The sequence below is a fragment of the Lycorma delicatula genome, chromosome 11 (assembly GCF_047948215.1).
Source record: "Lycorma delicatula isolate Av1 chromosome 11, ASM4794821v1, whole genome shotgun sequence".
Classification (NCBI taxonomy): domain Eukaryota; kingdom Metazoa; phylum Arthropoda; class Insecta; order Hemiptera; family Fulgoridae; genus Lycorma; species Lycorma delicatula.
Genome location: NC_134465.1, coordinates 23963607 through 23988986, shown reverse-complemented (window position 1 = coordinate 23988986; position 25380 = coordinate 23963607). Strand labels below are relative to the sequence as shown.

At 34.1% G+C, this 25380-nt stretch overlaps 1 protein-coding gene across 6 annotated transcripts in view; it reads right to left on the bottom strand.

Moving 5' to 3' along the window:
- The window catches only part of LOC142332634 (uncharacterized), a 323090-nt gene that overhangs the window by 127646 nt on the left and 170064 nt on the right, over positions 1 to 25380 (bottom strand). For all 6 annotated transcript variants that reach the window (XM_075379243.1, XM_075379245.1, XM_075379240.1 and 3 more), the window contains 8 exons: positions 24114 to 24236; positions 21956 to 22078; positions 18003 to 18125; positions 15844 to 15966; positions 11892 to 12014; positions 9711 to 9833; positions 5758 to 5880; positions 3854 to 3964 (listed from right to left, as the gene is read on the bottom strand). In XM_075379243.1, coding sequence (XP_075235358.1) covers positions 3854 to 3964; positions 5758 to 5880; positions 9711 to 9833; positions 11892 to 12014; positions 15844 to 15966; positions 18003 to 18125; positions 21956 to 22078; positions 24114 to 24236 — 972 coding nt within the window. The remainder of the gene's footprint in view (positions 1 to 3853; positions 3965 to 5757; positions 5881 to 9710; positions 9834 to 11891; positions 12015 to 15843; positions 15967 to 18002; positions 18126 to 21955; positions 22079 to 24113; positions 24237 to 25380) is intronic.

Below are 25380 nucleotides of genomic sequence, written 5' to 3'. Positions count from 1 at the left end.
CCTTATCATTTGAATGTTATCAAACGATTTTCCTATGGTCCCAATTAAGGAGCCGATTGTAAATATATTAGGTGAATGAGATATTTCGAGTTTCACAAACATCCATTGATATTCCATTCAAGAATCGACTTATACGTATTAGGCAGTTAATTTCGGGGTTCGCTTTGGGCAACCCTTTTTTCTCTTCTTTTCCATTCTCCAAACCACTTTATCTTCTTGAAATATGTCATCGCAAGTGTAATTTTCAGCCACCGAGTTGGAGACTAAGGAAGCGGCTAACGAGAATGGGCATAACTCACCGCTCTATGTAGGCGCCGATTCAGAGGTGGGGACAGCAGCCATATTCATTGCTGGGGCTGCACCAGCTGCCGCCTAGGAAAGGGGAAACAGAACCTTCTTGCGTGATTTTACGTGGTTTCTGTGGTTTTGGTTGTGAGACTACCTTAGAAGAACATCGCTTCAAAGCTTTTGTAGCGGGTTCCGAAACCTTCTTAACAATTTCATCTGTCAGACTACGTAGCTGGACAATTACCTGATGTTTGTCTTCCTTATTGTTTTGTTCTGATATGCATTAATTTTACTCAATATATGTCCTGGTAACTGTAACGTAGGCGGTCTCATTGCTTCCTTTTGAGAGAAGGGTTTCATTCTTTTGTCGATGATTCTAATTATTATTGTGGCTAACGATAGAACAAGGTTAGTAAAAAGTTGATCAGCAACAATACATGCGGAAGAAGGAGCATCCGCTGCCTGACCGTACAATTGTTGTTACTCCAGATTTACGGACGCTTACATTTTATTAGTGTAAAAATGGTTGAACTTCTGTAAAATTGTATCTTCCTGAAGAGTGACTTCTCTTTGCAAACAGGACAATCAATTTATGATTGGAATGAACGTTTTCCCTCGCAATTGACGGTGATAGGAGGACTATTATTTAGTTTCCCTTCATTAGAATTTTCCCTAAAATGGTATTTGTAGTCTCTCACATCGTACCGCGCTGTCGCAAAGTTGCCGGCAATGATGTATCGTATGGGTTGCGGCACAAACGTTCGCACATCCAGACGGTCAATACCAGCGTGCATTTTTCCGATAGCGTCGGTCTATTAAAACTGATTCGATCATGAGGAGATGATCATGTTTCGATCATGAGGAGATTAAAAGTGAAGGTAGAACTTCACCATTGCTTCTCCTCATGTTCATCTTTCGACACTCTATTGCATGAGGAGGCATGGAGAGACAGATTCCTGGACGACCCAACAGGTTACGGAACGTGGATCGTTTGGGAATTTACTCTTAGCTATTAAAAAGAGACCTTCCACGCAACGCATCTACTGCACTCAGGTGGATACAATTGAACACTCCTTTTTATAGTTTCCGCGGTGGATGGCGTTTAGGCCGGAATGAGTGATTTTCGAGACCCTCCCAGGAAGTCTTGCAGGCTAAGCTGCATGACCGAAACCAGTGGAAAAAAATAATCTGAACATACGACTCGGATTGATGCTGCAAAACGTTAGAACACGGTTTGTCTGCTTCCCCTTGTGACATATTCGCTGGAATTGAGATTGTTCTCAGCGATTACTTTTTCTTCCAAAATATGAAGAAATGACTGGCTGCAGGAGTGTAAACTTCTAATGAGGATTTAGTTTAGATTAATACCTGTTTTTAAAACTATAGAATTCCTATTTAGTGAAGGAACAAAAATATTGGAAAATTGTTGGTTTAAATGAATGGAATATTTTGGATAAGTACATATAAAGTTTCATATAACTCTCCCGTTTTCTTTGTCAGGAGAACATACAGAACGGCTCTCTAACAACGAGATATGCTAATTTAAACAATACATTGAGGATTATTTCATTCCGTAATGGACTTAAATAAATAATTAATATTAAATTTTCAACAGTAATTCTTATATTTCAAATTTTTACTCATACACGTTTTTATAACCTTGTTCATGTTATATTATGTAATAGGAATTATACTCAGTGTATAAAGTTTTTATCGATGGCTGTATTTATAAATTTATAAGGTAATTTCATGACATAGTCTAAAGATTCCAATTTTGTAGTACTGTTTATTATTGACGTGTAATTATGGACCGGATAAGAATTCGACGTGTTACCATAATTCAACCTATATATTTACTAAACTTTATAGGATGATTTATATAATAATAGCAAATTTAGCAAACTAAAGAAGCATAAATATATGTGGAAATTGTTTGTAATAAATTTAAATGGAAATTAGACACCTTATTCTAATTTTATCTATTAAAAAAGACATAGGTATTAAGTAAAATAATCATCAGTCAGAAATATATATCTCATAATAGTCTGTGAAAATTGCAAGGTGTCAGTTACGAAAAAACAATTGTCGCAACAGTTTCACAATAATACTTAGATAAATTAAGAGAGAATATACCATTCAACAGTAGATATTTTACACGGAACAATCATTCGAATGGATATAAATTCAATTAAACCAACATAAGTGGTTGGCGATTGAAAATTTTGAACAAATCAGCTTATTTTCTCTGTTTCTATATTTATAATGTAAGCTGCTGAGCGCAAGTGATTGAACTATTATCAAGACACGGAATATCCATGATTTCTTACAGAATTAAATGTTAGTGGATGTTTTCCATGATCTTTCAGTAATCCTTATATGCTGAAAGAATCAAAAATTTTACTGATATCAAAGGCGAGCGCTGTTTGAACTAAATCTTTATCATTATATCTATAAAAACAAAATCGACTGAATAAAATATATGGAATTCGACATTATACAGTTCAAACAAACAATGATCTTTGTTTTATGATTGTATCAATACGGGCAGAAAATTAAGGACAACTAACTTACTGATTAAGTATAGAACATTAAATGTACTCATAATAAAAGTATTATTTATGTATTTCATGTTTATAATGAATTCTAATTTTAAAGTTATTAATTTATTTTACATTCTTAGTTAATTTAGAAAATTGTTTACGAAGAATTACATATTGCACATACGGATTTATTTTTCTGTACCTTTGTTTCTCAAAAAATCAATAAAAAACGTTACCGATATAAACGTTACACGAGGGAAATGTGCCTACCTCCAACCAATCGAATACCTATAGCGGAACCCTAGCCTCCCGGTATTCCACGAACATAAAATACCTCGATAATTATCGCTCATCCCATATAGCAGCTCGACGCATTCTCAGTGCCGCTGCCCCTCAAAAGGACAACAAGGACGACACCTGGCGTCTTTCTTAGACCTCAGCCCTTCCACTAGAGTAAATTCCTATTCCACAGGTGGGAACACACTAGTAGGACCACGCTCATTCATAATTACAAACATCTAGAATGTGCGAGGGAATTTTTCACCAAACTTTCCCTTTATGAAACAGCTGAGGAAAAAATAAATAAAAACTTTGTGTATGCCAATAGCAACAAAATGTTTCAACTTGGTATCTGCTACAAGCCCAACATAAACAGGTAATACAATTATAAATCAGCTTAATATCCTATATAATGCACGATAGCTACAGTATGCTATACTTACAAAATTTAAAAAAAAACACGGAAAATAAATAAATTAAAGACAAACAATAAACAAACTACTAGGAAAACGATAAAATAAAATAAATTAAAAATAGTCAATTTGATCAAACAAATAATTAGAGACAATGAATATTAAATAATTAATATTTTTCCCAGTTGTCTGGAGGCAGTTTGGGGCGATAGCATCCACTGGGGCTATTCTAATGCTTAGATGTATAACCGATTTCGATAGGGAGAAGACGATAGATTCAAATTAAAAAAGAACAAATCCATAATATAAAAAAATAAATGACATATTTCTTACGGTGCTTGTATCATTCCTGCATTTGGATTAAATGGATTTCTATTCTCCTTCACTTCTTGATTTGCAGGGGAATCTATGCGATTACTAACTCTTGAATAAAACGAGGTTTGTCTGAAAAATACAAATAAAACATTTAATTTGTAGATAATTTATTATAAATTTACAATTAAGTTAAACGAGAAAAAATTTTCAGGAAACGTATTAATACGTATGTAGAAAATCTATTATCATACAATATGCAGTAATAAAGTGTAATGAAAATAACTTTTTTAACATTTTATTCCTGCATCATAATAGACATAATATTAGCAATACACCATAATCAATGGAATAATGCTGCCACCTTTTATAACAGATACAGTTTTATATGCAATAATAAAAGTACTTTCAGCAATTTCTAAGCCGTCTGCATTAAATGAGATATATTACACGAAAATTTTCAAACAATTATAGCAAATTTGAAGCTATTTTCTTTCCATTTATTAATTTTTCTTTACTGACCAAAATTGTTATTATTTATTATTTTGCAACTATACCTTCGTTTCATTGGTTTTTCGATTATATATTTTTTTTTTTTTTACTCATAAAAAATGATTAAAAGTAAAATTATTTTGGTCGGTCGAATTGCGCTGATGATGGAAATCTTAAGGTTGTTATCATCATCAAGATATAACATCCTTACATTGAAATAACCCGGTCGTATCAACAGCTTCTTTGTTACCTACGGATAGTATTGTATGTGTGAAACAAATATTCATTCTAGTAAAACGTAATCCCGTAAATTCCTCTGAACTCATTACATTAGGTATTCAGCAGTGTGTTAGAACTAACGTTCGGACCAACCATTCAACTGCTAATCTGGTGACCTCCAAATCTGGCCAAGCATCTGCCGATGAAAATTCTTCTCACAACACAGAAAAGCATTACAATAATCAGGAAAACATGTAAGTGATACATGTTTTTCACTTAACTCTCGTAAAGGAAAACCGAATGGGGAAAAAACTACAATGACAAGGTCTGATTGGTCTCTTACATTCTATTTAAATGTAATTCTTTCAACATGTTTCAATATGATGACTAGTACGTGACAACTGAGGGTGCTAAATAAACTCTATCTATCTGTTTACCATTGTTTTATGTGACGAAACATTGAATTTTGTTGATACTGAAAGTAACCGTATCGCTAGTCACTGTTCAAATGTATTAGCTTTAATAATCGTTATATAAATGGCCGATACTAATGCCAATGAAATGAGAAAATCTCCTGCAGACACATATTTTTGGTTATTTTAAAGCACTAGAGTAATGCCAACAATAAAAATGAGTATGGTGTTAGTAGGATGTTTTAGAGTGCAACGTTATTATATATATTACTATTTGATTTCCGAACAGTTACATAGCCAAAGTGTGAATTAATAATTGATGAGTTTATGATTCCTTGTAGAGCACGGTTTATTTTTCCACAATATATTACCAAAACTTCGTAAGTGCGGGATAACATTTTCAAACTGTGTCTGCCATCTGGATATAAGTATAATATAATTGTTTATATAGAAAAAAAGTAAATGTTAAACAAAATAATTTCCATGATCTCAAAATATCAATAGAGATTACATACAGTTTGTTCCAGGAAGGGAGGTGATATTATGTAGGCAATTATTACACAAGTTTTCTTCTAGTTGAAAAATTGTTGGAATGGATGGCGGTCTATTGTTGTACGCTTACAGGAAATAGAAAAGGATTCCGTCTAAAAAAATATTTTTTAAAAAAGACCCAAAAGTTGCAGAATTTGAAGATATGATAATTAATAAATATAAACAAAGGGTCGGCTTTGCAAATAAATTTTTTTCTTCTAATTATACCATTTTACACTTAGATAAAACAATAAAAGGAGATATGCTTACGGTTTTGTTTGTGGATTTTCATACTGTGAAGTGTATTTCGCTCCATCGTTTGATCCTGTTAAGGGTGCTTTACTATTATATCCTTGATCCAAATTACTGTTACTTGTAGTAGACAACGAATTTCTGAAAAACAAGCAAAAATGGTGTATTAAATTTTAAGAATATTTAATTTTCCATACCAATTAAATTCCAATTAAAATCGTGTTTATGAATTCAATGCCACGTGTTTTATTGAATTCAGATCAGGACGTTTTGTACCAATGAAATAAATATTTGACAATAACTAAATTATATTTATTAATATTAAGTACCTAAATTTCAGTCCATTAATGCTTATCTCAGTCTTTTTTCTCAATAATATAATTAGTAGACAACGTGTTTGTACTAAGGTCATTACTAAAAAAATATCAAAGAGAAATTTCCTAACATGCTAGATAATTTTTTACGTTACTTTAAAAGTTACTAAGATATGACAAAAGTATAGCTGAATTTTATAAATTACAAAAACTAATCGAATGGGGTATGTGTCGGGATCTGAAAGAGTCACATTTTGGTGTTTTGGGAAGTAGTGGTACTAACCACTACTTCCTCGTCTCTCCGCAAATAAGATATTAATTTTTTTCTATAATTTCCAATATTATTATTGGGGACGACAAAAACTAAATTACCAGCCTGAGGAATAATCTTCCTTAAAGCCCTCAATATGGCTCCCATTGTGCTCTTCTCATTAGCATTACCATCATAGTAGATTTTGTATTTACTTTTCTTAATGTCGTCACAGTCTCCAAGAATTGATTGTACATCTTTACGAATGTCGCCTACTTTGTATTTGGTAGTAATACCTTCTTTTTCATCCCCTTAACTTGATTTACTTAAATCACTAACAGTACAAGGGTCCATCACCTCAGAAGGATACTCATTAATCAAACTAATTTTGTTTCGCAAACTATTTGGGGCCACCTTTTGGGCAGTAGATCTATTATTTGCTCATCTGTCAGCTCCTTAGTAAGAATTTGCTCCATCTCATCTTCCACAACTACAGGGTCCGTCTGAGAAGCCTGCGTAACAACTGATAAAGGGGACAAGACTTGCGTCAAGGCATTAAGCCCATCATATATGCCTTTGAGCTCCTGCTCATGTCTACTTATGTATTTTGAGAGACCCGGTCCCATATGCTGTCTCAACGCCACCATAGTTAACCCCAATTGGTAAACCAGATTGCTAAGGCTCTCCGGCGGTCCTTCTTTTTCTGAGGACCCCTGTCGGGGTCTATTTTTACATTTACCCTCCGTTTTCTTAGTAATGGTAACCTTTTGTAAGCTAGAGCTCCCTGAGATGATCCCTCTAAGGGGAATGATCCTCTTCGTCTCATATTAGCGGTGTTGGACTACGGGGACGATCCCGAGTCCAACAAGTACCCACTCCGGGATGGAAGCCCCAAAAGAAACTTTAGCGGTCGGGCTGAGGGGGGTTTGGTAAAATGTATTAACCCAAAAATAGAGTCCAAATTTTGTTGGGAGGAGGAGTAGGGGGTAGGAAACCTTTTGGGATGGATTTATAACTTGGGATGAGGGATGTAGGACGAGTGGTTCAGAAATTATTAAGGAACAAAGAATTCCCTAATAAAAACTAGTTTAAGAACTTTTAACAAAATTTCACTCGTATAACTACTAATATACGAAAAAATTTCCTAAGTCCTTGGATTCCCTAGTATTAATTCCTAAGTCCCTGGTATTAGCCTGTCGAGTAACTTAGAATAATTTGCAATTTTAAGCTCTATTATAACCTCAGAAAACTGTTAAAAAGTTATTGTACAATAAGTTAACTCACTTTTTATACACACTGGTAGTCTTTTCTTTATTGATAAGCGTCACCAACACTTTAACACACTATAATATCTGGGATTTAGCGAGTAAAAAGCATAAAAATATTGATCTCACTAATGAGAACAAAAAACTATAAAAAAAAACTTGATAAATCCGTAACCAAATAACTCAAAAATGATAGTCCGTATTACTTATCCAATCCACTTAAAGTTCGAGTCCACCAAATCAATGTAAAAACCAAAAAAAAAAACAATCGAAAACAACAAAAAACGCGGAGCTCTAGAAAGACACGTCTATACACCGTGCAGTCCACAACTCGACTGCCTCAATAAATCCTGATCCATAAATCCTAGAACTATAAATCCGTCCCACAGACCTTCATACATACTGACCACCCCAAAAAAAAAAAAAAAATTATTATGATCTCAGATTTGGACACATACATTTTACCTCCCTCCCGACCACCACAACCAACATTTTCTGGGGCCCCTATTGTATCGTGTGGGTACTTGTTGAATACGGAATTGTCCACTGAGTACAGCTGTCAATCATGCGTCGCAAAGGCTCTCTTCCAACGGAAGAAATGTCCGCTAAAAGTGCTGGCACCTCTAAAACTGTGGTAATAAAGAAAGTGAAGGAAAAACTAAGGGCAGGAAGCGATACAGACAAGATGCCTTGGAGGAAGAGGAGTCTATTCCAAATAATTTGGATAGTATCACCTATCTGCTGGGTATAATAATGATGGCTTTAAAGCAGCATATGGGTCCCGGTCTCTCGAAATATATGTTGGAGAATATGAAGTGGAGTAAAAAAAGATATATATGGAATTAAAGGCTTTAACAGAGATGTCACCTCCGTTGAATGTGGTGACCCTGGCCACGCAGACTGAGGCCGTATAGACCACTGAACAGACAGATATATTAAATATGGAACTAACTGATGAGGAGTTGATTGAAAAATTTCCGCAGAGATGGTCCACATGGGCCATGGGAAGATGTAACTTGGTTTCCTTCCCTATTGATGGACATAAGGACTCGTATCAGTTCGTGGATATTACTAAGTCAAGGATGGCTATGAATGAACAAGTAAAATCTGGAATGATAGCACACGATATCTCTTCTACGATGGTAGATCTGGAGGAGAATGCAAGACAGAGAAATAAGTTTACTATATTTTATGCATCCGACAAGCAAATTGCTGGATGCGTTTTAAGAGCACTTAGAAGAGTATTCACTAGATCAACTGGCGCTATATACATTCTGCCAGGAAATATAATTAAAAAGATGTTGATTTATCTACATAGGACTAGTGATGTGTTGGTCTCTCTGATGGCCCCCAGGAGGGCTGACACAAGCCGAACGCGGTCACGGTCAGCTTCAAGAAATCGCTCCACGCCTCCCATTGAGGGAAGTAAAACAGTGGTTGTAAAGGTACAAGGCAAATCTTTTGCCGATCTTCTCAGAACTGTAAAAAATACTGTGACTAAGGAGGCTGGCGAGGTCCTATCTCTTAATAAAGGCAAGAGTGACGAGTTGGAGGTCCGTATTAAGGGGGCAGACAGTGCTACAGAAATTGCCGACCACGTTACGCGATAGAGCTGCTGAGTTGCAAATGGACATGAGGACCAAAGGCGACAGGTGTGCTGTCGTTCATATAAAGGATCTCGATTCGGACACGACAGAAAGAGACATTAATGATGCAATTGTTGCCGTGGTTGGTGCGACTGAGACTTTTAGGTTTACGTCAGTAAGGCAGGCATATGGAGACACCCGTAATGCTACCGTAAATACAAATCACAGAATTGCGATAAGGCTGGTAGCTAACAGGATTAGTGAAAAACTTTTAGTGAACTTTTAGTGAAAATTTTATACAGAACTTACTTGAAAGATCCTAAAAGTTCAAAGAATATAAATACTTAAAAAAAAAAAAAAAAACACTATTTTTAAACATTTTCTGATATATATTGTTTTATTTTCTGTCTTCTAATTAAAATGTTTACTTTCATTATGAATATAATTAGAACAGCTATATTAAATGGGAAAGTATGACGATCATATAAAAAATGGGGTATCTGGATTTTTGCAGATATTTACGTTTTAGGTACCAACAATTACATTACGTACTTACCCAAATTTTAAACCCCTGAGTCCTTTCGTTGAAGGTGATTCGGTTATTGTTGCCGCATCGTCTGCTTGTTTATTAGGAGGATAATTAATAGAAAAATTGTTTACACCACTACTTGCGCGAGCACTGAAAAAAAAGTAAATATTTTCAGTATGTACTTTCCTTGTTATATCTTATAATTAAGTAAATGTAATAAGTTATCATGGCTACATAAGATGTATAAAATAAAGTTTCAAATGTGTAATTATAAAATGAGTGGGTTCCTAACGTATAATGGTATTCAATATGCCAATATTGAATGCCATTATACGTTACACAGTGAGCTAAATTATTGGACCTTTCATTTCAATTATGATTGAATGCATATCTACTGTTGAAATGAACATCAGCTGGTTGATTTAGTGATAACAACAAGGTACTTAATCTCAAAATAAAAAAATATCAAAATAACGTAAATAAATGTAAAAAAAAAAAAATAAATAAACACTCATATCTTAAAACATAGTTGATATAAAAATCTGATGTGAACATCACTTGACTTCCTTATACGCTAAGAAATCAAGCTATGACTTTCCCTTGGCTGTAGGCAAATATGTCATTACAGCAATATCCGAAAAGTATATATATCGGTAAAGAAAAATATTTTGAAAATTGGTCTCATTTATATATTGTGCCGTACGTATATATTGACCACTTTCGGGTGGTCGGAAGGTTTTAACGTCTTGGCTATTGAATGACTGTTTGCAGTTACTATCGACAAATCTAGTGATGTTATTTTTGTTTACTTATGTATTTTATTAATTTTTTGTTTGTAGTTACAAGTTGTTTTGTTATTTGTTCGACTAGCTATCGCTAGATTATATGTTTATTTTTTTATCGACTATTTATTATTTTATTTTATTTTATTTATTAGATATTTTTACGAACTATGAAGTGTGTTGGCAGATACATTCGTTTGCTTATGATCTTTAAGATTACTTTTGTTATACTATGATTTATTATGGCAAATATTCATTCTAGTAAAACGTAATCCCGTAAATTCCTCTGAACTCATTACATTAGGTATTCAGCAGTGTGTTAGAACTAACGTTCAGACCAACCGTTCAACTGCTAATCTGATGACCTCTAAATCTGGCTATGCATCTGCCGATGGAGGTTCTTCTCACAACACAGAAAAGCATTACAATAATCAGGAAAACATGTAAGTGGTTCATGTTTTTCACTTGACTCTCGTAAAGGAAAATCGAATGTGGAAAAAAACTACAATGACAAGGTCTGATTGGTCTCTTACATTCTATTTAAATGTAATTCTTTCAACATGTTTCAATATGATGACTAGTACGTGAGAACTGAGGGTGCTAAATAAACTCTATCTATCTGTTTACCATGTTTTTATGTGACGAAACATTGAATTTTGTTGATACTGAAAGTAACCGTATCGCTAGTCACTGTTCAAATGTATTAGCTTTAATAATCGTTATATAAATGGCCGATACTAATGCCAATGAAATGAGAAAATCTCCTGCAGACACATATTTTTGGTTATTTTAAAGCACTAGAGTAATGCCAACAATAAAAATGAGTATGGTGTTAGTAGGATGTTTTAGAGTGCAACGTTATTATATATATTACTATTTGATTTCCGAACAGTTACATAGCCAAAGTGTGAATTAATAATTGATGAGTTTATGATTCCTTGTAGAGCACGGTTTATTTTTCCACAATATATTACCAAAACTTCGTAAGTGCGGGATAACATTTTCAAACTGTGTCTGCCATCTGGATATAAGTATAATATAATTGTTTATATAGAAAAAAAGTAAATGTTAAACAAAATAATTTCCATGATCTCAAAATATCAATAGAGATTACATACAGTTTGTTCCAGGAAGGGAGGTGATATTATGTAGGCAATTATTACACAAGTTTTCTTCTAGTTGAAAAATTGTTGGAATGGATGGCGGTCTATTGTTGTACGCTTACAGGAAATAGAAAAGGATTCCGTCTAAAAAAATATTTTTTAAAAAAGACCCAAAAGTTGCAGAATTTGAAGATATGATAATTAATAAATAAATAATAAATAATAATTAATAAATAATAAAGGGTCGGCTTTGCAAATAAATTTTTTTCTTCTAATTATACCATTTTACACTTAGATAAAACAATAAAAGGAGATATGCTTACGGTTTTGTTTGTGGATTTTCATACTGTGAAGTGTATTTCGCTCCATCGTTTGATCCTGTTAAGGGTGCTTTACTATTATATCCTTGATCCAAATTACTGTTACTTGTAGTAGACAACGAATTTCTGAAAAACAAGCAAAAATGGTGTATTAAATTTTAAGAATATTTAATTTTCCATACCAATTAAATTCCAATTAAAATCGTGTTTATGAATTCAATGCCACGTGTTTTATTGAATTCAGATCAGGACGTTTTGTACCAATGAAATAAATATTTGACAATAACTAAATTATATTTATTAATATTAAGTACCTAAATTTCAGTCCATTAATGCTTATCTCAGTCTTTTTTCTCAATAATATAATTAGTAGACAACGTGTTTGTACTAAGGTCATTACTAAAAAAATATCAAAGAGAAATTTCCTAACATGCTAGATAATTTTTTACGTTACTTTAAAAGTTACTAAGATATGACAAAAGTATAGCTGAATTTTATAAATTACAAAAACTAATCGAATGGGGTATGTGTCGGGATCTGAAAGAGTCACATTTTGGTGTTTTGGGAAGTAGTGGTACTAACCACTACTTCCTCGTCTCTCCGCAAATAAGATATTAATTTTTTTCTATAATTTCCAATATTATTATTGGGGACGACAAAAACTAAATTACCAGCCTGAGGAATAATCTTCCTTAAAGCCCTCAATATGGCTCCCATTGTGCTCTTCTCATTAGCATTACCATCATAGTAGATTTTGTATTTACTTTTCTTAATGTCGTCACAGTCTCCAAGAATTGATTGTACATCTTTACGAATGTCGCCTACTTTGTATTTGGTAGTAATACCTTCTTTTTCATCCCCTTAACTTGATTTACTTAAATCACTAACAGTACAAGGGTCCATCACCTCAGAAGGATACTCATTAATCAAACTAATTTTGTTTCGCAAACTATTTGGGGCCACCTTTTGGGCAGTAGATCTATTATTTGCTCATCTGTCAGCTCCTTAGTAAGAATTTGCTCCATCTCATCTTCCACAACTACAGGGTCCGTCTGAGAAGCCTGCGTAACAACTGATAAAGGGGACAAGACTTGCGTCAAGGCATTAAGCCCATCATATATGCCTTTGAGCTCCTGCTCATGTCTACTTATGTATTTTGAGAGACCCGGTCCCATATGCTGTCTCAACGCCACCATAGTTAACCCCAATTGGTAAACCAGATTGCTAAGGCTCTCCGGCGGTCCTTCTTTTTCTGAGGACCCCTGTCGGGGTCTATTTTTACATTTACCCTCCGTTTTCTTAGTAATGGTAACCTTTTGTAAGCTAGAGCTCCCTGAGATGATCCCTCTAAGGGGAATGATCCTCTTCGTCTCATATTAGCGGTGTTGGACTACGGGGACGATCCCGAGTCCAACAAGTACCCACTCCGGGATGGAAGCCCCAAAAGAAACTTTAGCGGTCGGGCTGAGGGGGGTTTGGTAAAATGTATTAACCCAAAAATAGAGTCCAAATTTTGTTGGGAGGAGGAGTAGGGGGTAGGAAACCTTTTGGGATGGATTTATAACTTGGGATGAGGGATGTAGGACGAGTGGTTCAGAAATTATTAAGGAACAAAGAATTCCCTAATAAAAACTAGTTTAAGAACTTTTAACAAAATTTCACTCGTATAACTACTAATATACGAAAAAATTTCCTAAGTCCTTGGATTCCCTAGTATTAATTCCTAAGTCCCTGGTATTAGCCTGTCGAGTAACTTAGAATAATTTGCAATTTTAAGCTCTATTATAACCTCAGAAAACTGTTAAAAAGTTATTGTACAATAAGTTAACTCACTTTTTATACACACTGGTAGTCTTTTCTTTATTGATAAGCGTCACCAACACTTTAACACACTATAATATCTGGGATTTAGCGAGTAAAAAGCATAAAAATATTGATCTCACTAATGAGAACAAAAAACTATAAAAAAAAACTTGATAAATCCGTAACCAAATAACTCAAAAATGATAGTCCGTATTACTTATCCAATCCACTTAAAGTTCGAGTCCACCAAATCAATGTAAAAACCAAAAAAAAAAACAATCGAAAACAACAAAAAACGCGGAGCTCTAGAAAGACACGTCTATACACCGTGCAGTCCACAACTCGACTGCCTCAATAAATCCTGATCCATAAATCCTAGAACTATAAATCCGTCCCACAGACCTTCATACATACTGACCACCCCAAAAAAAAAAAAAAAATTATTATGATCTCAGATTTGGACACATACATTTTACCTCCCTCCCGACCACCACAACCAACATTTTCTGGGGCCCCTATTGTATCGTGTGGGTACTTGTTGAATACGGAATTGTCCACTGAGTACAGCTGTCAATCATGCGTCGCAAAGGCTCTCTTCCAACGGAAGAAATGTCCGCTAAAAGTGCTGGCACCTCTAAAACTGTGGTAATAAAGAAAGTGAAGGAAAAACTAAGGGCAGGAAGCGATACAGACAAGATGCCTTGGAGGAAGAGGAGTCTATTCCAAATAATTTGGATAGTATCACCTATCTGCTGGGTATAATAATGATGGCTTTAAAGCAGCATATGGGTCCCGGTCTCTCGAAATATATGTTGGAGAATATGAAGTGGAGTAAAAAAAGATATATATGGAATTAAAGGCTTTAACAGAGATGTCACCTCCGTTGAATGTGGTGACCCTGGCCACGCAGACTGAGGCCGTATAGACCACTGAACAGACAGATATATTAAATATGGAACTAACTGATGAGGAGTTGATTGAAAAATTTCCGCAGAGATGGTCCACATGGGCCATGGGAAGATGTAACTTGGTTTCCTTCCCTATTGATGGACATAAGGACTCGTATCAGTTCGTGGATATTACTAAGTCAAGGATGGCTATGAATGAACAAGTAAAATCTGGAATGATAGCACACGATATCTCTTCTACGATGGTAGATCTGGAGGAGAATGCAAGACAGAGAAATAAGTTTACTATATTTTATGCATCCGACAAGCAAATTGCTGGATGCGTTTTAAGAGCACTTAGAAGAGTATTCACTAGATCAACTGGCGCTATATACATTCTGCCAGGAAATATAATTAAAAAGATGTTGATTTATCTACATAGGACTAGTGATGTGTTGGTCTCTCTGATGGCCCCCAGGAGGGCTGACACAAGCCGAACGCGGTCACGGTCAGCTTCAAGAAATCGCTCCACGCCTCCCATTGAGGGAAGTAAAACAGTGGTTGTAAAGGTACAAGGCAAATCTTTTGCCGATCTTCTCAGAACTGTAAAAAATACTGTGACTAAGGAGGCTGGCGAGGTCCTATCTCTTAATAAAGGCAAGAGTGACGAGTTGGAGGTCCGTATTAAGGGGGCAGACAGTGCTACAGAAATTGCCGACCACGTTACGCGATAGAGCTGCTGAGTTGCAAATGGACATGAGGACCAAAGGCGACAGGTGTGCTGTCGTTCATATAAAGGATCTCGATTCGGACACGACAGAAAGAGACATTAATGATGCAATTGTTGCCGTGGTTGGTGCGACTGAGACTTTTAGGTTTACGTCAGTAAGGCAGGCATATGGAGACACCCGTAATGCTACCGTAAATACAAATCACAGAATTGCGATAAGGCTGGTAGCTAACAGGATTAGTGAAAAACTTTTAGTGAACTTTTAGTGAAAATTTTATACAGAACTTACTTGAAAGATCCTAAAAGTTCAAAGAATATAAATACTTAAAAAAAAAAAAAAAACACTATTTTTAAACATTTTCTGATATATATTGTTTTATTTTCTGTCTTCTAATTAAAATGTTTACTTTCATTATGAATATAATTAGAACAGCTATATTAAATGGGAAAGTATGACGATCATATAAAAAATGGGGTATCTGGATTTTTGCAGATATTTACGTTTTAGGTACCAACAATTACATTACGTACTTACCCAAATTTTAAACCCCTGAGTCCTTTCGTTGAAGGTGATTCGGTTATTGTTGCCGCATCGTCTGCTTGTTTATTAGGAGGATAATTAATAGAAAAATTGTTTACACCACTACTTGCGCGAGCACTGAAAAAAAAGTAAATATTTTCAGTATGTACTTTCCTTGTTATATCTTATAATTAAGTAAATGTAATAAGTTATCATGGCTACATAAGATGTATAAAATAAAGTTTCAAATGTGTAATTATAAAATGAGTGGGTTCCTAACGTATAATGGTATTCAATATGCCAATATTGAATGCCATTATACGTTACACAGTGAGCTAAATTATTGGACCTTTCATTTCAATTATGATTGAATGCATATCTACTGTTGAAATGAACATCAGCTGGTTGATTTAGTGATAACAACAAGGTACTTAATCTCAAAATAAAAAAATATCAAAATAACGTAAATAAATGTAAAAAAAAAAAAATAAATAAACACTCATATCTTAAAACATAGTTGATATAAAAATCTGATGTGAACATCACTTGACTTCCTTATACGCTAAGAAATCAAGCTATGACTTTCCCTTGGCTGTAGGCAAATATGTCATTACAGCAATATCCGAAAAGTATATATATCGGTAAAGAAAAATATTTTGAAAATTGGTCTCATTTATATATTGTGCCGTACGTATATATTGACCACTTTCGGGTGGTCGGAAGGTTTTAACGTCTTGGCTATTGAATGACTGTTTGCAGTTACTATCGACAAATCTAGTGATGTTATTTTTGTTTACTTATGTATTTTATTAATTTTTTGTTTGTAGTTACAAGTTGTTTTGTTATTTGTTCGACTAGCTATCGCTAGATTATATGTTTATTTTTTTATCGACTATTTATTATTTTATTTTATTTTATTTATTAGATATTTTTACGAACTATGAAGTGTGTTGGCAGATACATTCGTTTGCTTATGATCTTTAAGATTACTTTTGTTATACTATGATTTATTATGGCAAATATTCATTCTAGTAAAACGTAATCCCGTAAATTCCTCTGAACTCATTACATTAGGTATTCAGCAGTGTGTTAGAACTAACGTTCAGACCAACCGTTCAACTGCTAATCTGATGACCTCTAAATCTGGCTATGCATCTGCCGATGGAGGTTCTTCTCACAACACAGAAAAGCATTACAATAATCAGGAAAACATGTAAGTGGTTCATGTTTTTCACTTGACTCTCGTAAAGGAAAATCGAATGTGGAAAAAAACTACAATGACAAGGTCTGATTGGTCTCTTACATTCTATTTAAATGTAATTCTTTCAACATGTTTCAATATGATGACTAGTACGTGAGAACTGAGGGTGCTAAATAAACTCTATCTATCTGTTTACCATGTTTTTATGTGACGAAACATTGAATTTTGTTGATACTGAAAGTAACCGTATCGCTAGTCACTGTTCAAATGTATTAGCTTTAATAATCGTTATATAAATGGCCGATACTAATGCCAATGAAATGAGAAAATCTCCTGCAGACACATATTTTTGGTTATTTTAAAGCACTAGAGTAATGCCAACAATAAAAATGAGTATGGTGTTAGTAGGATGTTTTAGAGTGCAACGTTATTATATATATTACTATTTGATTTCCGAACAGTTACATAGCCAAAGTGTGAATTAATAATTGATGAGTTTATGATTCCTTGTAGAGCACGGTTTATTTTTCCACAATATATTACCAAAACTTCGTAAGTGCGGGATAACATTTTCAAACTGTGTCTGCCATCTGGATATAAGTATAATATAATTGTTTATATAGAAAAAAAGTAAATGTTAAACAAAATAATTTCCATGATCTCAAAATATCAATAGAGATTACATACAGTTTGTTCCAGGAAGGGAGGTGATATTATGTAGGCAATTATTACACAAGTTTTCTTCTAGTTGAAAAATTGTTGGAATGGATGGCGGTCTATTGTTGTACGCTTACAGGAAATAGAAAAGGATTCCGTCTAAAAAAATATTTTTTAAAAAAGACCCAAAAGTTGCAGAATTTGAAGATATGATAATTAATAAATATAAACAAAGGGTCGGCTTTGCAAATAAATTTTTTTCTTCTAATTATACCATTTTACACTTAGATAAAACAATAAAAGGAGATATGCTTACGGTTTTGTTTGTGGATTTTCATACTGTGAAGTGTATTTCGCTCCATCGTTTGATCCTGTTAAGGGTGCTTTACTATTATATCCTTGATCCAAATTACTGTTACTTGTAGTAGACAACGAATTTCTGAAAAACAAGCAAAAATGGTGTATTAAATTTTAAGAATATTTAATTTTCCATACCAATTAAATTCCAATTAAAATCGTGTTTATGAATTCAATGCCACGTGTTTTATTGAATTCAGATCAGGACGTTTTGTACCAATGAAATAAATATTTGACAATAACTAAATTATATTTATTAATATTAAGTACCTAAATTTCAGTCCATTAATGCTTATCTCAGTCTTTTTTCTCAATAATATAATTAGTAGACAACGTGTTTGTACTAAGGTCATTACTAAAAAAATATCAAAGAGAAATTTCCTAACATGCTAGATAATTTTTTACGTTACTTTAAAAGTTACTAAGATATGACAAAAGTATAGCTGAATTTTATAAATTACAAAAACTAATCGAATGGGGTATGTGTCGGGATCTGAAAGAGTCACATTTTGGTGTTTTGGGAAGTAGTGGTACTAACCACTACTTCCTCGTCTCTCCGCAAATAAGATATTAATTTTTTTCTATAATTTCCAATATTATTATTGGGGACGACAAAAACTAAATTACCAGCCTGAGGAATAATCTTCCTTAAAGCCCTCAATATGGCTCCCATTGTGCTCTTCTCATTAGCATTACCATCATAGTAGATTTTGTATTTACTTTTCTTAATGTCGTCACAGTCTCCAAGAATTGATTGTACATCTTTACGAATGTCGCCTACTTTGTATTTGGTAGTAATACCTTCTTTTTCATCCCCTTAACTTGATTTACTTAAATCACTAACAGTACAAGGGTCCATCACCTCAGAAGGATACTCATTAATCAAACTAATTTTGTTTCGCAAACTATTTGGGGCCACCTTTTGGGCAGTAGATCTATTATTTGCTCATCTGTCAGCTCCTTAGTAAGAATTTGCTCCATCTCATCTTCCACAACTACAGGGTCCGTCTGAGAAGCCTGCGTAACAACTGATAAAGGGGACAAGACTTGCGTCAAGGCATTAAGCCCATCATATATGCCTTTGAGCTCCTGCTCATGTCTACTTATGTATTTTGAGAGACCCGGTCCCATATGCTGTCTCAACGCCACCATAGTTAACCCCAATTGGTAAACCAGATTGCTAAGGCTCTCCGGCGGTCCTTCTTTTTCTGAGGACCCCTGTCGGGGTCTATTTTTACATTTACCCTCCGTTTTCTTAGTAATGGTAACCTTTTGTAAGCTAGAGCTCCCTGAGATGATCCCTCTAAGGGGAATGATCCTCTTCGTCTCATATTAGCGGTGTTGGACTACGGGGACGATCCCGAGTCCAACAAGTACCCACTCCGGGATGGAAGCCCCAAAAGAAACTTTAGCGGTCGGGCTGAGGGGGGTTTGGTAAAATGTATTAACCCAAAAATAGAGTCCAAATTTTGTTGGGAGGAGGAGTAGGGGGTAGGAAACCTTTTGGGATGGATTTATAACTTGGGATGAGGGATGTAGGACGAGTGGTTCAGAAATTATTAAGGAACAAAGAATTCCCTAATAAAAACTAGTTTAAGAACTTTTAACAAAATTTCACTCGTATAACTACTAATATACGAAAAAATTTCCTAAGTCCTTGGATTCCCTAGTATTAATTCCTAAGTCCCTGGTATTAGCCTGTCGAGTAACTTAGAATAATTTGCAATTTTAAGCTCTATTATAACCTCAGAAAACTGTTAAAAAGTTATTGTACAATAAGTTAACTCACTTTTTATACACACTGGTAGTCTTTTCTTTATTGATAAGCGTCACCAACACTTTAACACACTATAATATCTGGGATTTAGCGAGTAAAAAGCATAAAAATATTAATCTCACTAATGAGAACAAAAAACTATAAAAAAAAACTTGATAAATCCGTAACCAAATAACTCAAAAATGATAGTCCGTATTACTTATCCAATCCACTTAAAGTTCGAGTCCACCAAATCAATGTAAAAACCAAAAAAAAAAACAATCGAAAACAACAAAAAACGCGGAGCTCTAGAAAGACACGTCTATACACCGTGCAGTCCACAACTCGACTGCCTCAATAAATCCTGATCCATAAATCCTAGAACTATAAATCCGTCCCACAGACCTTCATACATACTGACCACCCCAAAAAAAAAAAAAAAATTATTATGATCTCAGATTTGGACACATACATTTTACCTCCCTCCCGACCACCACAACCAACATTTTCTGGGGCCCCTATTGTATCGTGTGGGTACTTGTTGAATACGGAATTGTCCACTGAGTACAGCTGTCAATCATGCGTCGCAAAGGCTCTCTTCCAACGGAAGAAATGTCCGCTAAAAGTGCTGGCACCTCTAAAACTGTGGTAATAAAGAAAGTGAAGGAAAAACTAAGGGCAGGAAGCGATACAGACAAGATGCCTTGGAGGAAGAGGAGTCTATTCCAAATAATTTGGATAGTATCACCTATCTGCTGGGTATAATAATGATGGCTTTAAAGCAGCATATGGGTCCCGGTCTCTCGAAATATATGTTGGAGAATATGAAGTGGAGTAAAAAAAGATATATATGGAATTAAAGGCTTTAACAGAGATGTCACCTCCGTTGAATGTGGTGACCCTGGCCACGCAGACTGAGGCCGTATAGACCACTGAACAGACAGATATATTAAATATGGAACTAACTGATGAGGAGTTGATTGAAAAATTTCCGCAGAGATGGTCCACATGGGCCATGGGAAGATGTAACTTGGTTTCCTTCCCTATTGATGGACATAAGGACTCGTATCAGTTCGTGGATATTACTAAGTCAAGGATGGCTATGAATGAACAAGTAAAATCTGGAATGATAGCACACGATATCTCTTCTACGATGGTAGATCTGGAGGAGAATGCAAGACAGAGAAATAAGTTTACTATATTTTATGCATCCGACAAGCAAATTGCTGGATGCGTTTTAAGAGCACTTAGAAGAGTATTCACTAGATCAACTGGCGCTATATACATTCTGCCAGGAAATATAATTAAAAAGATGTTGATTTATCTACATAGGACTAGTGATGTGTTGGTCTCTCTGATGGCCCCCAGGAGGGCTGACACAAGCCGAACGCGGTCACGGTCAGCTTCAAGAAATCGCTCCACGCCTCCCATTGAGGGAAGTAAAACAGTGGTTGTAAAGGTACAAGGCAAATCTTTTGCCGATCTTCTCAGAACTGTAAAAAATACTGTGACTAAGGAGGCTGGCGAGGTCCTATCTCTTAATAAAGGCAAGAGTGACGAGTTGGAGGTCCGTATTAAGGGGGCAGACAGTGCTACAGAAATTGCCGACCACGTTACGCGATAGAGCTGCTGAGTTGCAAATGGACATGAGGACCAAAGGCGACAGGTGTGCTGTCGTTCATATAAAGGATCTCGATTCGGACACGACAGAAAGAGACATTAATGATGCAATTGTTGCCGTGGTTGGTGCGACTGAGACTTTTAGGTTTACGTCAGTAAGGCAGGCATATGGAGACACCCGTAATGCTACCGTAAATACAAATCACAGAATTGCGATAAGGCTGGTAGCTAACAGGATTAGTGAAAAACTTTTAGTGAACTTTTAGTGAAAATTTTATACAGAACTTACTTGAAAGATCCTAAAAGTTCAAAGAATATAAATACTTAAAAAAAAAAAAAAAAACACTATTTTTAAACATTTTCTGATATATATTGTTTTATTTTCTGTCTTCTAATTAAAATGTTTACTTTCATTATGAATATAATTAGAACAGCTATATTAAATGGGAAAGTATGACGATCATATAAAAAATGGGGTATCTGGATTTTTGCAGATATTTACGTTTTAGGTACCAACAATTACATTACGTACTTACCCAAATTTTAAACCCCTGAGTCCTTTCGTTGAAGGTGATTCGGTTATTGTTGCCGCATCGTCTGCTTGTTTATTAGGAGGATAATTAATAGAAAAATTGTTTACACCACTACTTGCGCGAGCACTGAAAAAAAAGTAAATATTTTCAGTATGTACTTTCCTTGTTATATCTTATAATTAAGTAAATGTAATAAGTTATCATGGCTACATAAGATGTATAAAATAAAGTTTCAAATGTGTAATTATAAAATGAGTGGGTTCCTAACGTATAATGGTATTCAATATGCCAATATTGAATGCCATTATACGTTACACAGTGAGCTAAATTATTGGACCTTTCATTTCAATTATGATTGAATGCATATCTACTGTTGAAATGAACATCAGCTGGTTGATTTAGTGATAACAACAAGGTACTTAATCTCAAAATAAAAAAATATCAAAATAACGTAAATAAATGTAAAAAAAAAAAAATAAATAAACACTCATATCTTAAAACATAGTTGATATAAAAATCTGATGTGAACATCACTTGACTTCCTTATACGCTAAGAAATCAAGCTATGACTTTCCCTTGGCTGTAGGCAAATATGTCATTACAGCAATATCCGAAAAGTATATATATCGGTAAAGAAAAATATTTTGAAAATTGGTCTCATTTATATATTGTGCCGTACGTATATATTGACCACTTTCGGGTGGTCGGAAGGTTTTAACGTCTTGGCTATTGAATGACTGTTTGCAGTTACTATCGACAAATCTAGTGATGTTATTTTTGTTTACTTATGTATTTTATTAATTTTTTGTTTGTAGTTACAAGTTGTTTTGTTATTTGTTCGACTAGCTATCGCTAGATTATATGTTTATTTTTTTATCGACTATTTATTATTTTATTTTATTTTATTTATTAGATATTTTTACGAACTATGAAGTGTGTTGGCAGATACATTCGTTTGCTTATGATCTTTAAGATTACTTTTGTTATACTATGATTTATTATGGCAAATATTCATTCTAGTAAAACGTAATCCCGTAAATTCCTCTGAACTCATTACATTAGGTATTCAGCAGTGTGTTAGAACTAACGTTCAGACCAACCGTTCAACTGCTAATCTGATGACCTCTAAATCTGGCTATGCATCTGCCGATGGAGGTTCTTCTCACAACACAGAAAAGCATTACAATAATCAGGAAAACATGTAAGTGGTTCATGTTTTTCACTTGACTCTCGTAAAGGAAAATCGAATGTGGAAAAAAACTACAATGACAAGGTCTGATTGGTCTCTTACATTCTATTTAAATGTAATTCTTTCAACATGTTTCAATATGATGACTAGTACGTGAGAACTGAGGGTGCTAAATAAACTCTATCTATCTGTTTACCATGTTTTTATGTGACGAAACATTGAATTTTGTTGATACTGAAAGTAACCGTATCGCTAGTCACTGTTCAAATGTATTAGCTTTAATAATCGTTATATAAATGGCCGATACTAATGCCAATGAAATGAGAAAATCTCCTGCAGACACATATTTTTGGTTATTTTAAAGCACTAGAGTAATGCCAACAATAAAAATGAGTATGGTGTTAGTAGGATGTTTTAGATTGCAACGTTATTATATATATTACTATTTGATTTCCGAACAGTTACATAGCCAAAGTGTGAATTAATAATTGATGAGTTTATGATTCCTTGTAGAGCACGGTTTATTTTTCCACAATATATTACCAAAACTTCGTAAGTGCGGGATGACATTTTCAAACTGTGTCTGCCATCTGGATATAAGTATAATATAATTGTTTATATAGAAAAAAGTAAATGTTAAACAAAATAATGTCCATGATCTCAAAATATCAATAGAGATTACATACAGTTTGTTCCAGGAAGGGAGGTGATATTATGTAGGCAATTATTACACAAGTTTTCTTCTAGTTGAAAAATTGTTGAAATGGATGGCGGTCTATTGTTGTACGCTTACAGGAAATAGAAAAGGATTCCGTCTAAAAAAATATTTTTTAAAAAAGACCCAAAAGTTGCAGAATTTGAAGATATGATAATTAATAAATATAAACAAAGGGTCGGCTTTGCAAATAAATTTTTTTCTTCTAATTATACCATTTTACACTTAGATAAAACAATAAAAGGAGATATGCTTACGGTTTTGTTTGTGGATTTTCATACTGTGAAGTGTATTTCGCTCCATCGTTTGATCCTGTTAAGGGTGCTTTACTATTATATCCTTGATCCAAATTACTGTTACTTGTAGTAGACAACGAATTTCTGAAAAACAAGCAAAAATCGTGTATTAAATTTTAAGAATGATATTTCATTTTCCATACCAATTAAATTCCAATTAAAATCGTGTTTGAAGAATTCAATGCCACGTGTTTTATTGAATTCAGATCAGGACGTTTTGTACCAATGAAATAAATATTTGACAATAACTAAATTATATTTATTAATATTAAGAACCTAAATTTCAGTCCATTAATGCTTATCTCAGTCTTTTTTCTCAATAATATAATTGGTAGACAACGTGTTTGTACTAAGGTCATTACTAAAAAAATATCAAAGAGAAATTTCCTAACATGCTAGATAATTTTTTACGTTACTTTAAAAGTTACTAAGATATGACAAAAGTATAGATGAATTTTATAAATTACAAAAACTAATCGAATGGGGTATGTGTCGGGATCTGAAAGAGTCACATTTTGTTCGAGTTCCGTTTTTGTCATACGATTGTGCTTTTCGTTTACCGATTTTTGTTCATTAAATTTTTTATGAGTTTTATTAGTGGTTTTGTGCTATTTGTTATTTTTTTAGTTTTTTTTGGCAGTTTTTTTTGTATTTGTTGGATTGTACCGTTTTGGGTAGGTTCCATAAAAGCTAATCCATAAAAGCTGGATATGTATTATCAATTTATTGTTTTTGACTGTTTTTAATCGTTTTTATAGTTGTTTATATATTATTTGTCGTTAATTTATTTATTTTCCGTGTTTTTATTTAATTTTTGTAAGTATAACATATGGTAACTATGGTGCATTATATCGGATATAATGCTGATTTATATTTATATTGGGCTGTCTAACAATTCTCTGGTTATTGGCATACAAAAAGTTTTTATTTGTTTTTTCCTCAGTTTTTTCATACAGGAAAATTTTGGTGAAAAATTCCCTCACACTTTCTAGATGTTTGTAATTACGAATGAGCGTGGTTCTAATAGTGTGTCCCCACCTGTGGAATAGGAATTTACTCTAGTGGAACGGTTGGGGGTTTAAGTAAGACGCTAGGTGTCGACCGTGATGTACTTTTAAGGGACAGTGGCACTGAGAATGCGTCGAACTGCTATACTTGTTGAGCGTTAATTATCGTTGTACTTTATGTTCGTGGAATACCGGGAGGCTAGAGTTCCGGCATTGGCATT